This window comes from Rana temporaria, chromosome 6 (genome assembly GCF_905171775.1).
Source record: "Rana temporaria chromosome 6, aRanTem1.1, whole genome shotgun sequence".
Taxonomy (NCBI): domain Eukaryota; kingdom Metazoa; phylum Chordata; class Amphibia; order Anura; family Ranidae; genus Rana; species Rana temporaria.
The window spans coordinates 188,009,179-188,024,095 of NC_053494.1; the positions used below are offsets into that span (position 1 = coordinate 188,009,179).

Here is a 14,917-nt window from a genome sequence, read left to right on the forward strand (position 1 = left end):
TTTAGCCAATAGGAAAAATGATCATCTTTTCATCACTTGTTGCTATGTTGGTAGATTTTTTTTATCTTCTGCCTGGGTGCAATGTTCTATTGATTAAAGCGACAAAACGTCCGTAGCAAACGCTCGTTGTCGCGCTAGTCGCTTGAATCGAGCGTTTCCATTACTTTCTATGGGAAATAGAAATGATCAAAGACGCCCAAACCGCCCGATTTGCACGACAAAAAAGGATCCGGAACTTGTTTGAGCTTCAGGCGTTCGACGTCAGGCATTTTGGAGTGAAGATGTGAACCATCTCCATAGGGAATAATGTATTTTTTCCCCTCTAGCGTTTTTGAGCGTCGCGCTTCAGGCGACAAAACGCTCAGGTGTGAATGCAGCCTAATAGACTGCCTGTTCAGGAACAAATTGCAAAAGTATACTGCTGTTTGCCTGTTTTATTAGTGTGGCTGCCTCTATGACTGTTGACAGCAGCTCCAGAATACAACTGAAGCCTCGTACACACGGCCGAGGAACTCGACGTGCCAAACACATCGAGTTCCTCGGCCAGTTCAGCACTGAAGCCGCCGAGGAGCTCGGCGGGACGAGAGCTCCCATAGAACAACGAGGAAATAGAGAACATGTTCTCTATTTCCTCGTCGAGCTCCTCGTCGGCTTCCTCGGCCGAAACTGGACACACGACCAGTTTCCTCGGCAGAATTCAGCCAGAAACTCGGTCGGAAGCTGAATTCTGCCGAGGAAACTGGTCGTGTGTACGGGGCCTGAGCCTCCATATTGGTGTTTAATAGGTTTCTCTTGCTTTACTGTACTTGTATAGATCATTAAAAATGGATGAATGATAAATTACTTTAATGCTGACTCCTTTTTATCAGCACCTTGAAAAAGTATTCATACCCCCTGACATTTTCCACATTTTGTCATGTTACAACCAAAAACGTAAATGTATTTTATTGTTATTTTATGTGATAGACCAACACAAAGTGGCACATAATTGTGAAGTGGAATTAAAATAATAAATGTTTTTCAAGCTTTTTTACAAATAAATATGTGAAAAGTGTGGCGTGTATTTGTATTCAGCCCCCCTCACTACCTTTCTCTGCAATTACAGCTGCAAGTCTTTTTGGGGATGTCTCTACCAGCTTTGTACATCTAGAGAGTGACATTTTTGCCCATTCTTCTTTGCAAAACAGCTCAAGCTCGCCTCTGTCAGATTGGACGGAGAGTGTCTGTGAACAGCCATCTTCAAGTCTTGCCACAGATTCTCAATTGGATTTAGGTCTGGACTTTGACTGGGCCATTCTAACACATGAATATGCTTTGCTGTATGTTTAGTGTCGTTGTCCTGCTGGAAGGTGAACCTCCGCCCCAGTCTCCAAGTCTTTTGCAGACTCTAAGGCCTCGTACAGACGAGAGGATATCCGTTGGAAACGGTCCGCCGGACTGTTTCCAGCGGACATTTCTGCTCCCGATTTTGATCTGATGGGCTGTACACACCATCAGATCAAAATCCCAGCGGAAAACATACGCAGTGACGTGCCGCGCCGTCTCCGTGACGATGACGCGGCGACGTGCGCGACCCTGGAAGGTAAATACTTCCACGCATGCGTCGAATCACTTCGACGCATGCGAGGGATGGGGATCGCTTGGACTTATCCGGTGAGTCTGTACAGACGACCGGATCAGTCCAACGGACAGGTTTCCAGCGGATAGATTTCTTAGCATGCTAAGAAATTTTTATCCGCTTGAAAACTGTCGGCTGGAGAAATCTCCGCCGAAAAATGTCCGCTAGGCCGTACACACGACTGGATTTGTCTGCTGGAACTGATCCACGGATGAATCCCAACGGACAGATCCGGTAGTGTGTACGAGGCCTTACAGGTTTTCTTCTAAATTCCGACAAGAAAAGTCAGATGTGAGCTTTTGGTTGGAAATTCCGACTGTGTGTATGCTCCATCTAGCTTTTGCTGTTGGAATTTCCACCAACAAAAGATTGAGAGCTGGTTCTCAAATTTTCAGACGGAAAAAATTCCTATTAGAAATTCTGTTCGTCTTTAGCAATTCTGACGCGCAAAATTCCGACGCATGCTCGGAAGCAATTTGACGCATGCTCGGAAGCATTTAACGTAATTTTCTTGGCTCGTCGTAGTGTTGTACGTCACCGCGTTCTTGACGGTCGAAAGTTCAGAGAACTTGGGCAGTTTCTCCCATTCTTCTTTGCAGGACCTCTCATGCTCCATCAGGTTGGATGGGAAGCATCAGTGCATAGCCATTTTCAGATCTCTGCAGAGATGTTCAATCGGGTTCAAGTATGGGCTCTGGCTGGGCCACTCAAGGACATTCATAGAGTTGTCCCATAGTCACTGCTTAGGGTCATTGTCCTGTTGGAAGATGAACCTTCACTCCAGTCTGAGGTATAGAGAGCTCTGGAGCAGGTTTTCACCAAGGATGTCTTCGTACTTTGCTGCATTCATCTTTCCCTCGATCCTGACTAGTCTCCCAGTTCCATGCCGCTTAAAAACATCCCCAAAGCATAATGCTGCCACCACCATGCTTCAATATAGGGATGGTATTGGCCAGGTGCCTGGTTTCCTCCAGACATGACACTCCCCATTCAGGCCAAAGAGTTAAATCTTTGTTTCATCAGACCAGAGAATTTTGTTTCTCATGGTTTGAGAGTCCTTCAGGTGCCTTTTGTCAAATTCCAGATGGGCTGTCATGTGCCTTTTAGGGTGCATTCACACCACGATTTTGTCATCCGTTTTTTACTCACGATTTTAGCTTTAAAATCGTACAAATCTGTATGGCAAAACGGATCCATTCACTGCCATTCATTAATTTAGGTCCCCAAGTGCATCCGATTTGATCCGCATACGATTTAATACGATTTAAAATCGTATCAAAAAACGTGTCTGCCCACGATTTTTGGTCCTGATTTGAAATCGTATTACAATCGTGTCCGTTTTTTTTTTATATTGTGGTCAATGTAAATCGTACTAAATCGGATGACTGTGCGATAAATCGTACCCGATTTTTTATTACTAGGGTTGAGGGAACCCGAACGGAGGTCCCCGCAAATTCAATAACCAGACCCTTTAGGTCTGGTATGGATATTCAGGGGAACCCCGCCGTCAATTTAAAACAAAAATGACGTGCGGTTCCCGGTAAATATCCATAACCAGACCCTTCAGGTCTGGTATGGATATTCAGGGGAACCCCGCCATCAATTTAAAACAAAAATGACGTGCGGTTCCCGGTAAATATCCATAACCAGACCCATTATCCGAGCACGTTGACCTGGCCGGCCGCAGAAAAGAGGGGGGGACAGAGTGCGGCCCCCCCTCTCTCCTGAACCGCACCAGGCCACATGCCCTCAACATGGGGAGGATGTCCCCATGTTGATGGGGACAAGGGTCTCATCCCCACAACCCTTGCCCGGTGGTTGTGGGGGTATGCGGGCGGGAGGTTTATCAGAATCTGGAAGACCCCTTTAACAAAGGGGACCCCCAGATCCTGACCCCCCCCCTGTGTGAAATGGTAATGGGGTACACTGTACCTCTACCATTTCACGAAGGAAGTAAAAAGTATTGTAAAAAAACACACTGACACAAAAGAATAAAGTCCTTTATTAAAAAAAAAAAAAAAAAAAATCCAGCGCTGAAAAATCCACTCGTTCCCGGCTTCCAGCGTTGTCCTGATCCTGCGACGGGTGCGGGTGATCTCCCGCGATGAGAAGATCCAGCGTCGGGTGATCTCCGCTCCGGCGATGTGAAGATCCATCCATCCGGCGCAGCAGCATCCCGGACCTCCTCTCACCGCTGGGCACAGCCCAGCGAATGAGCGGCTGAAGCGGTGACATTTCTTATATAGAGGAGGCAGAGCCACCCGTCACGTGACCCTGCCCCCTCTGACGTACCTCTGCTACGTCACTGGGGAAGACCATGAAGAGGAAAGACCTTTCCTCTGCTTGGTCTTCCCCAGTGACGTAGCAGAGGTACGTCAGAGGGGGCGGGGTCACGTGACGGGTGGCTCTGCCTCCTCTATATAAGAAATGTCACCGCTTCAGCCGCTCATTCGCTGGGCTGTGCCCAGCGGTGAGAGGAGGTCCGGGATGCTGCTGCGCCGGATGGATGGATCTTCACATCGCCGGAGCGGAGATCACCCGACGCTGGATCTTCTCATCGCGGGAGATCACCCGCACCCGTCGCAGGATCAGGACAACGCTGGAAGCCGGGAACGAGTGGATTTTTCAGCGTTTTTTTTTTTTTTTTTTAATAAAGGACTTTATTCTTTTGTGTCAGTGTGTTTTTTTACAATACTTTTTACTTCCTTCGTGAAATGGTAGAGGTACAGTGTACCCCATTACCATTTCACTAAGGGGGGGGGTCAGGATCTGGGGGTCCCCTTTGTTAAAGGGGTCTTCCAGATTCTGATAAACCTCCCGCCCGCATACCCCCACAACCACCGGGCAAGGGTTGTGGGGATGAGACCCTTGTCCCCATCAACATGGGGACATCCTCCCCATGTTGAGGGCATGTGGCCTGGTGCGGTTCAGGAGAGAGGGGGGGCCGCACTCTGTCCCCCCCTCTTTTCTGCGGCCGGCCAGGTCAACGTGCTCGGATAACGGGTCTGGTTATGGATATTTACCGGGAACCGCACGTCATTTTTGTTTTAAATTGACGGCGGGGTTCCCCTGAATATCCATACCAGACCTGAAGGGTCTGGTTATGGATATTTACCGGGAACCGCACGTCATTTTTGTTTTAAATTGACGGCGGGGTTCCCCTGAATATCCATACCAGACCTGAAGGGTCTGGTTATGGATATTTAGGGGGAACCGCACATCATTTTTGTTTTAAATTGCCGGCGGGGTTCCCCTGAATATCCATAACTTCAAAAATCTTCTTTTTCCCAGACATTATTTAAAATCAGGATCCGATTTTTTAGTGAAAATTTTGACATACGATTACATACGATTTTGTCACATACGATTCCATCCGATTTAACGGTCCGTTTATCGGATGGTAAAATCGTGGTGTGAACCTAGCCTTACTGAGGAGTGGCTTCCGTCTGGCCACTCTACCATAGAGGCTAGATTGGTTGTTCTTCTGGAAGGTTCTCCTCTCTCCACAGATAAACACTGGAGCACTGACAGAGTGACCATCGGGTTCTTGGTCACCTCCCTGACTAGGGCCCTTCTCCCCCGATCGCTTAGTTTGGCCGGGCAGCCCACTCTAGGAAGAGTCCTGGTGGTTCCAAACTTCTTCCATTTACGGATGATGGAGTCCACTGTGCTCATTGGGACCTTCAATGCCGCATAAAGTGTTCTGTACCCTCCCTCAGATCTGTGCCTCAATACAATCCTGTATTGGTGGTCTACAGACAATTCCTTGGACTTCATGGCTTGGTTTGTGCTCTGACATGCACTGTTAACTATGGGATCTTATATAGACGGGTATGTGCCTTTCCAAATCATGTTCAATCAACTGAATTTACCACAGGTGGACTCCAATCAAGTTGTAGAAACATCTCAGGAATGATTAGTGGAAACAGGATGCACCTGAGCCCAATATTGAGTGTCATGGCAAAGGCTCTGAATACTTCTGTACACGTGATTTTTTTTTTTCAACCATTTCCGGACCGCCCGCTGTCGTTATACGTCGCTACTTTGACGTTAAATATCGGGGTTATGACAGCAGATAGCTGCCATAAAAGTATAAAAAGTGGAATAAAAGTGGTCTCTGCGGCAAGATCACTTTTATCGGCGGCGGTAGAGGTGGCCACCCCCTCCCGTCATGTTCCGGTCGTCTCTGCCGCTTACAGGAGCCGTCGATAATGGAGGAGATGATCTGATCCTTTTCCCTGCTTGGCACTAAGTCGAGTGAGGGAATCATGGCCCCCACTCAACTCAACGTCGTTGGATGATGGAGGCGACGTCAAACATCACTTCCGCCAAACGGCCTTAAGGGGACCTGTTTTTTATTTTCATTTCATTTAAGTGTAAATGTGAGATTTAAAGTCTTTTTCATATTCTTTGTCAAATGACGGCGGGGTGAAGCAGCTCTCGTTCTGGGGCGCCGTTATACGGTGTGACAGAAAGTATTGCAACAACCACCATTTTATTCTCTAGGGTGTTAGAATTAAAAATATATATAATGTTTGGGGGTTCTAACTTCTAAGTAAAGGGAAGGAGATGGAAACAGGCAGGGAAGCTCCATTAGCATTGCTGGTTGTCTTGTCATACCAACGGCCACCACAAGAGGGCGCAAGATTCCAGAAGGAACAATTACCGACCTCAATTACCGTAGCCAGACGCCATCGCGAGGGGGGGTGCGTACGGAGACGGGGTACCCCAGCTGTGCTGCCCCAGGCACCAGGTTGCTAATTCTAGTCGCAATTGCGACCTGTCACCCAGGGGTTTGTCGAGCCCTGTGTATGTGTGTGTATATATATATATAATATTTTTTATATATACTGTTAAGTATTGACATGGACATTCACTGTATTGTACATTTAAGCACAAGACTCCATTTTGTTCACACTGTTGAAATGTGTTCTGTATCCTTCACCTAACCACATCTTCTGCTAGAAGCTCTCTCTTTCTCTACCCCCTCCCCTCTCAAGGTTTTACTTTTGCTATTGTTCTATGCGCTAGCTTTTAATAACATCTTTATATTTGTTCATTTTTTTATTTTTTTTCAAAGACAATTTTTATTGTATACAAACGATGGGGTACATAAAGAGAACAGGTCATGTGATATGTAGACTTCAATACAGTGCAATGGAATAGGAAATTGTAATTGACACTATCATGTATACGATATTTAAACAGTACGAGGTACCATGCCCATATGAATCAGAATAGTAACACAGAGAGTTTGGGTATTCCCTTTAAATAACGGGTTGTAGTAGTTCAATGGAGGTCGCTCAGGGAGCCTACAAGTTAGAGTAATCTTGACCTTCCAGGCCTTGTGTAGAACATCCGTGTTATTGGTTTAGGTAGAGGGTGTAGGTATTGTAGAGTGCAAAAAACGGAAATGTGGCGCAAGATCCTGCGGAGCAACCAATGAATAAAAATGAGGTATATGCAATTCTAATGCTAGAGTCCAATAATAAAAGTGTCCAATGAAAGTCCTGGATTAATACAATGTGGTGCAAGTAGCTGTGGGAAACACTTAGCGGCGGCACCTTAAAGCAGAAGCATTGCTCTGAAACGATCAAAAGAAAAAACAGAGTGCGCCAATCTGAGTGCAGTAAGCCCAAATTTAATAGCTGGAAAAAAAATAATAATAAATGTACATATACAAAATGCCTACTCACAAATTGGAAGTAGATGGTAGGCAAAGAGACCAAAATTTCGAGATGTGGGCGATCAGCAAGTTGATATGTGCCTGGAGTCCTGCAGTGGTCTTGGCTGGCGGTCATCCGGAATGTAGGCTGTAGCAGATGGATTGGAATCGGTGTCAGGGGGCAGAAACACCGGAAAGCCACAGAGGATGCGGCGTGCGCTTCAGCGTGGAGCGCAGCGTGCCGTCGTCGCGCCGGAAGTGACGTGCAGGTCCGTGCTGGCCAATAGGATAACGCGTTTCACAGCGTCAGCTGTTTCGTCAGATCCATCGTAACAGCTGACGCTGTGAAACGCGTTATCCTATTGGCCAGCACGGACCTGCACGTCACTTCCGGCGCGACGACGGCACGCTGCGCTCCACGCTGAAGCGCACGCCGCATCCTCTGTGGCTTTCCGGTGTTTCTGCCCCCTGACACCGATTCCAATCCATCTGCTACAGCCTACATTCCGGATGACCGCCAGCCAAGACCACTGCAGGACTCCAGGCACATATCAACTTGCTGATCGCCCACATCTCCCAATTTTGGTCTCTTTGCCTACCATCTACTTCCAATTTGTGAGTAGGCATTTTGTATATGTACATTTATTATTATTTTTTTTCCAGCTATTAAATTTAGGTATTGTAGAGTGCCCGGGTTAAAGGTAATCTAGTGTGGCTCTTCTACATAAAGCATTTTCCTGGTCTAATTGTCTGATGTCAATTTGGTTTGTTAGTTTTTAATAACATCTCACACCACCTCTTTCTTATCTATGTATAAAATAACATGTATTAATAAATTTTGGCACTGAACGGACATTCGACACACAGTCATTGCGTCCTGTGAATCTGTTCCTGCAGCTGCAGTATTAAAGCGGAGGTGCCATGAAAAAAATATATATTTTATATATATATATTTATAATAATGCAGCTGCTGACTTTTAATAAATGGACACTTACCTGTCTAGCGCACCCTCGATGTCGGCAGCAGAAAACGAGCAATCGCTCGTCTCTCTGCTGCCCCCGCCGCCATCCTCGGCCCGGTTCTCTACTTCGCATGCGCAAGTAGCCCGGCGCTTTCCCAGTGGTCCCCACTGTCTCCTGGGACCAGTGTGTTTCCCAGAAGGCAGCGGGGACGGGAAGTGGAGTGACTCCCGTGGGAGTCTCTCCCCAGGAGTGGGTGCAAATACCTGTATTATACAGGAATTTGCACCCCCCCTCCCCCCTGAAAGGTGCCAAATGTGACACCAGAGGGGATGAGGGTTACATTTTTAGGTGGAACTCTGCTTTAACTTCTGATTTTAGATTCCCGTTCAGAAATAATTCCATAACACTATGTATGTTTTACACAAGTGTGATATTTATTGTAAATTTTTGATTTGTATATATATGGTGGAACCTCGGATTGCGAGTAACGCGCTTAACGAGCATTTCGCAGTACGAGCACTGTATTTTAAAATAGCCTAAGGGCTCTTTCACACGGGTGGCCCGTTCAGGTCCGCCTGCCAGTTTTTTTGGCGGACCTGAACCTGATCCGCCCCATGTGAAAGGGGCCTTACTCGGTTTGCAAGTGTCGTCTCGCAAAACGAGCAGGATTGAGGCCAAAGTGGTTGGCCTGAGGTGGGGGGGCGCCGATCAGCGCCGTTCAGAAAGACCCGAGGTCAGCCAAGCGAACGGAGTCTTTCCAAGGTTTGCCAAAATCAGCCAAACTGTCCTTGGGCCTTTCCGGCCGTTTCCGAGGCTCTCTGGCTCCCCCCGCCTCTGGCCGCATGCGGTATTGCATGCCATTGAATTAAATGCTGAACAAATTATTTTCGTTTCAATTGACTTTAATGGGGAAACTCGCTTTGGATTTTTTTGGATTACGAGGATTCTCCTGGAATGAATTATGCTCGTAATCCAAGGTTCCACTGTATGTCATTTTGATGTAGTAATTTTAAGATTACTGAGTTGATTGTGCTACACTTTTACAAATAACGTGGTGTTTATTCTGAAGAATAAAGGCATACAGAAGAATGATAATGACAACATAAGTACAATGAAAAGAATAAAAACAGAAAAATAAAAAGACTGGAGTAAAACGAGTTTCCACAAATCTTATGCTCTAGATCATAAAAAGCAGTGGCGGGTACCCTACACATCAGCCGGCCCTTCGCCACACGTGGCCGCAGTGCCTAGCCAAGAATCCCAAATCTTGTTAAATTTAGCCTGGCAGCCCCTATGCACATAGATCTCCTTTTATTAAGGCAAAACAGCATTAATCACAGAAATCTATTCCTGGGTTGTCGGTGGTGTGACCCGTAACCATTTTCTCGACATTTTCTCGGGTCTGGGAACACACCCAGAGGGCACTGTTTCGGGCAAAGTGTCAGTGGAGACCCCATCTCATCATGCATAAACCTCACTATGTGGGACCAATAGTCCTGTATAACAGGACATGACCATATAAGGTAAAAAAAGGAGCTAGACGGGCTATCACACCTGGGACATAAAGGGTTATGGTCAGGCCTGTACTTAGCCAGGCGAAGAGGAGTCAAGTAAGATTTATGCATAATATACATCTGTACAAGGCGGTCAATGAGCCTGGTAGAGACCTTTTTACAAGTAGCCAACGCATCCTCCCATTCGTCATCCTCCATCCCCCCCACGTCGCCAGCCCAACGATCCTTCAAAGCATAGGCAAGGGCAGCTGAAGTGGGACGAAGCAAGGAGCTATAAAATACCGAAATACGTTTAAGTGGATCCTGTCCCATTATTCTGACAAGATTATCCATTTGGTCTAGATTAGGAGGAATTTCACGAAATTGAGACTGGAGAGCTGGAGGAAATGAAAATGCATAGAGTGAGTCAGATCAAACTCCTCCCTAAGTTGCTGGAACGACTTCAGAGTTGACCCGTCGTTAAACATCTGACAAAAATATCACCCCCTGGCTGAGCCATAAAACATGGTCTGCTATAGTTAGCAATTCAGGTAAGCAGGGGTTATCCCATAAAGGTGTATGAGAATGGGTAGGGGGCAATTTTAGCCTACGTCTCACTACCGCCCAGACCTTACAGTGAGTATACAGTAATTTCCCACGGTCTGATTGTGCTACACTTTTATGTACACAGGGGTATTTCAGAATCCTCACTTCTAAGGAAAACTCCAACAATATCCCAAATAAAATAAAGTGTCAGTTGTACTGCCCTGCCTGATTTATCCAGGTAGGGATCCACAGTAAATTGAACCGATCCCCGGAAAAAAGGAAAAGCCTAGGGTTTAATAGAGTAACATGAGCAATTACCATGGGGATCATATAATGGTTACCGCATTTTCCGCTATCAGACGCAGCAGCCTTTACCTCAGTCCATTCCTGTGGTTTAAAAACTATAATCTATTAAAATCTTTAAATACTTTTTATTTGTATTTATTCATTTATTTATAATTGTATTAGCCCTTGTAGATGGGTCATTTCACCTGAGGTGTTCATAGCTTACAGGTTGCATAGGCAGTGATTCTACTTCAAAATCTGCTAATTCACTGTAAACCCCTCCAGTCTAAAGTTTCTGTTTAAATAATCTGGAGTCCATTATTTTAGTACAATACATGTTAAACTATTAAAAAACAATATCAGAAAGTAATACAGTATTTCTACTTATGAGATCTCTGCCTTCATCTTTTATAGATTAACTTTGAATTCTGTTCAATGTTGTATTTTTGACTAGGTAAAAGTAAGCCCTGTAGGCACTTCATAATCTACAGTGCTCAGGGTTTGAAAGTGATCAGGTATTCTGGATATGCATGGTCATCGTGAAATACAACAAAATAGGTTATTTTTTGCATGTTGTCCACAACAGAATCATAGCGTCGGTCTTTGGTCTGCTCATTGACATATGGTGGCTCCCGGAGGGACTTGTCTCCTTTACAATATTTTCCTGTAATTACTGCAGTCTGGAAGACACGCTTGCATCCATCTAGGTCTGGAGCTGAATATTTGTCATGGCAAGAATAATCAGACCTAACAGCAAAATATGTCCCAAGTCCATTGTATGTACCTGATAGATTTAGGGAAAAAAAACATAATTAATTAAAGTGTATGTGTAGATAACCCCTAAATCTACTCTACAATATGCATGGTTTCATACTTTACTCTATACGTGTAGCACCCTATACCTAGTCAGGGCTGGACTGGGACAAAAATGTGACCCTGGACTTCATCCAGACTGGCCCACTTTGACAGGTCTCTCCCATGGTGGCAACTCCGAGCCCCCCCCCCCCCCCGGCCACCCAAGCCCCCTCTGCCTCTTCACTAGCCACTAGCCGTTCTACCTTATTAGAGTAGAATGGCTGGTACTGGTCCTCTTATAGGCAGCACCAGAGGGGAAGCTAAACATTATTTCATTTGGGGAAAATAATCAGTTCGGCGCCCCCCCCCCCCCCTTATGGGACAAGATTAGGCAGAAGTGAGAAACTCCCAGGCCATAGCTGTTGAGTCAGCTGTCTGTCCCCTCCCCCATGCTCCTCTGTCATCCCCCCTGCTCCTCTGGTCCTCCCCCTGCTTCTTTGTTTCCCCCAGGTGAGCGCTGCAGGGAGGGCGAGGAGGTGAGCGCTGCGGGAAGGGAGAGGAGGTGAGCGCTGCGGGAAGGGAGAGACAGAGGATCGGAGGGGGGCGGCAGTCCGCTGTCACTGAAGCCGGCCTACTTAGCCACTGGCCCACCGGGAAACTCCCTGTAGTCACAATGGCCAGTCCATTCCTGTACCTAGTGTAGGCGCTAGATTGAGATTTTTGAGAGAGCAGATACATTTAGGCAGGTCTGTTTGTTTTGATCTGTGGGGCTGGGAGTGGCTCAGAATAGGCTTGTGACCCACAGATAGCATCATCTTTCGGTCACCTCCCTTCTATTTCTAGAGGCTTCTAGAAGGAAGCAGTGGAAGAAAAGTGGAGCTGTCTGGGGTGTTCTAATGCCGCGTACACACGATCGGTTCAACCGATGAGAATGGTCTGATGGACCGTTTTCATCGGTCAAAACCGATCGTGTGTGGGCGCCATCGGTTATTTATCCATCGGTTAAAAAAAGGCAACCGATAGGACAAAACCGATCGTTAGTAGGCACAACCATCGGTTAAAAATCCATGCATGCTCAGAATCAAGTCGACGCATGCTTGGAAGCATTGAACTTCGTTTTTTTCAGCATGTTGTGTGTTTTACGTCACCGCGTTCTGACACGATCGTTTTTTTAACCGATGGTGTGTAGGCGCGACGGACCATCAGTCAGCTTCATCGGTTAATCGATGAAAACGGTCCATCGGTCCGTTCTCTTAGGATGGATTGATCGTGTGTACGCGGCATTAGGAGCCCTGACCAATCCCCAACCTGGATTGGCAGGGGGCAGGTCTCCTTAAATACCTAGTGTCAGCCCAGCTGGGGATGAGTTTTTCGGGTGGAAGAACTGGAGAAAGAGTGTTAGGCTGTCAGGGCCTTTGAGCAACCCCCCCAATCTGGGGGGGGTGACCTTAGGCCAAGGGCTCAGAGCTGAACAGGAACCCCATACAACCAAAAGAGTGTCCTGAACAGGAGAGGACTGTGGGGAATACTGCTGAGCAGGTCTCCAGGAGGGATCCACCAGGTGTTGGTGAGTGACACATAGTCAGGAACGCTAGGGAGGCATGCTGGAGCAGATTGGGAGGAGGCAATCTGAAATGTAGAGCCAGTGAGGACTGCGGTGTCATGGGCAGTAAAGACGGATGGCTGCAGCCAGGAGGGCTGTCAGGGTCTGCAAAGGGCTGACTGGGAGCAGTAGTCCACCAAAGAGGGCAGCTAGCATCAGAACTTTCAATTGCTACATCATAGGGGCCCGAGAACCCTGCCTGTAATGGGAATTTCTGCTGATGCCTGGCTGAAACCGGTGTCAGGCCTAACCATGTGCTAGTTGTATCTGAAGAGCTGTGCTGGAGGGAGAAGGAGAGATAGTCTGCAGCAAGAGTTGAGCTGGAGGAGAGTATCTTAATTGTCCCAAACTATTCGGATTTACCTGAATTTGTCAAACGTTTTGCTAAAACTACCAAAGGTGGCAGCAGGATTTTTTTAATCTGGCGTAGGACATTTGAAGGGCCATACCACTATAACAGTGGAGCCAATGTTTTATTGATATCCCTTGACAGATTGCTCATGCTTTCTAGTTTTACATGGTCCTACGTCCTAGGCAACTGCTGGTGCTAGTACAAGAAATTGCCTGCTTACCATTTTTACCACAATAAATCCGGTTGAAACCTCCATGGGTAATATTGTGGATGTTTTCAAAAGCTGTACCATGGTATAGGTGCTTTACATTATCCACTCCAGGATTGTTTTGGTCCACCGTCTGCTTGTTTAGTGAGAAACTCTGCCACAGTTTCTTGTTCTGAATTCTGGCTACCTATAAAAGTAACAATAAAATCATTATGTTGCAAAATGTTAAAGTCCAAGACCCCTCCACAGGGGCACTCCGATCAGGTCCACCTGTCAGTTTTTCAGGTGGACCTGATCGGAGGCTCCATTCACCTCTATGGAGCGGTGGATGTCAGCGCTGACAAATCTGATCCAATCCTGTGTGTGAAATCCAGACGGATTGGAAACCCTATTTTCAATCCGTTTGGAGGATCAGATCGGATAGGACTGGATGAAAATGGAAAGGCGGTCCGTTTTCATCTGATCACCCATAGAGAACAACTGGGCTCTGACAAGTCCGTCTCCACACAGCAGCCGACCAACCTGGAGTTGGTCGGCTGCTGGTTTTCCAGCATGCACATCTGACAGAAGCCGGCCAAAAGAGACTGACATACACATGGGCAAAATGTCGGCCAGTATGCTTTGTACCGGTAAATGTCTCCCAACATTCCACCAGTGTGTACGGGGCTTAAGCCTCAGAGGGCTTATCAAACCAGCTGCTTCCAAGGGACAAACCTGTGTATGTCCTTACTCTGATGCCCTGTACACGCGCTCAGGATTCCCGATGGCAAAAGGTCAGTCGAAAATCCAGAGGGGAAAACCGAGAACCCACTCTCTACTTTTTCCCCTGTACACATGTTCGGTTTTCCCATTAGGAAAACTCAGATGAGAGCTAATCCTTGGCAATACCGACCGTGTGTATGCTCCATCTGTCTTTTTCCCCCACAGGAAAACTGCCAAAAAAGTCTGCCGGGAATCCCGACGGGAAAAAGGAGAGCTGGTTCTGCTTTTTTTTTTCATCGGAAAAACTGCGATGGAGCATACACACGGCCGGGATTCCCGGCCAAAAGCTCTCCTCGTAGTTCTCCCGTTGGAAAATCTGGTCGTGTGTACAGGGCATTATTGTTATAGAGAGGATAGGTATCATTTTTACATACCTTTTTTTTTCATTCTAAAATGAAAAAGTAATTTGGTGTGAAATTTGCTCTTTCTTCCTGCACAAAAAAAAATACTCTACCTGAACGACCCTTAATAAACGTCCTGAGGTTTGCAGAAATTTTTTTTCTACTTCTTTAAATTCTGCAGATGATTTGTCCAGAATTATTTCCTCATATTCTGTTTTCCCAGAGTTTGTCCAGGTTTTTGGATAGGGAATTATCACTGTCAGGGGGGGAAAAAAACATCAGAATA

The 14,917-nt window shown here is 46.5% G+C and overlaps 1 protein-coding gene across 1 annotated transcript in view; it reads right to left on the bottom strand.

Moving 5' to 3' along the window:
• Nucleotides 1-10,557: 10,557 nt before the first annotated feature.
• The window catches only part of LOC120944114 (protein mono-ADP-ribosyltransferase PARP15-like), a 59,981-nt gene continuing 55,621 nt past the window's right edge, over nucleotides 10,558-14,917 (bottom strand). The window contains exons 11-13 of the mRNA XM_040358005.1: nucleotides 14,745-14,887; nucleotides 13,541-13,715; nucleotides 10,558-11,354 (exon numbers count right to left, since the gene is read on the bottom strand). Coding sequence (XP_040213939.1) covers nucleotides 11,065-11,354; nucleotides 13,541-13,715; nucleotides 14,745-14,887 — 608 coding nt within the window. The 3' untranslated portion in view covers nucleotides 10,558-11,064. The remainder of the gene's footprint in view (nucleotides 11,355-13,540; nucleotides 13,716-14,744; nucleotides 14,888-14,917) is intronic.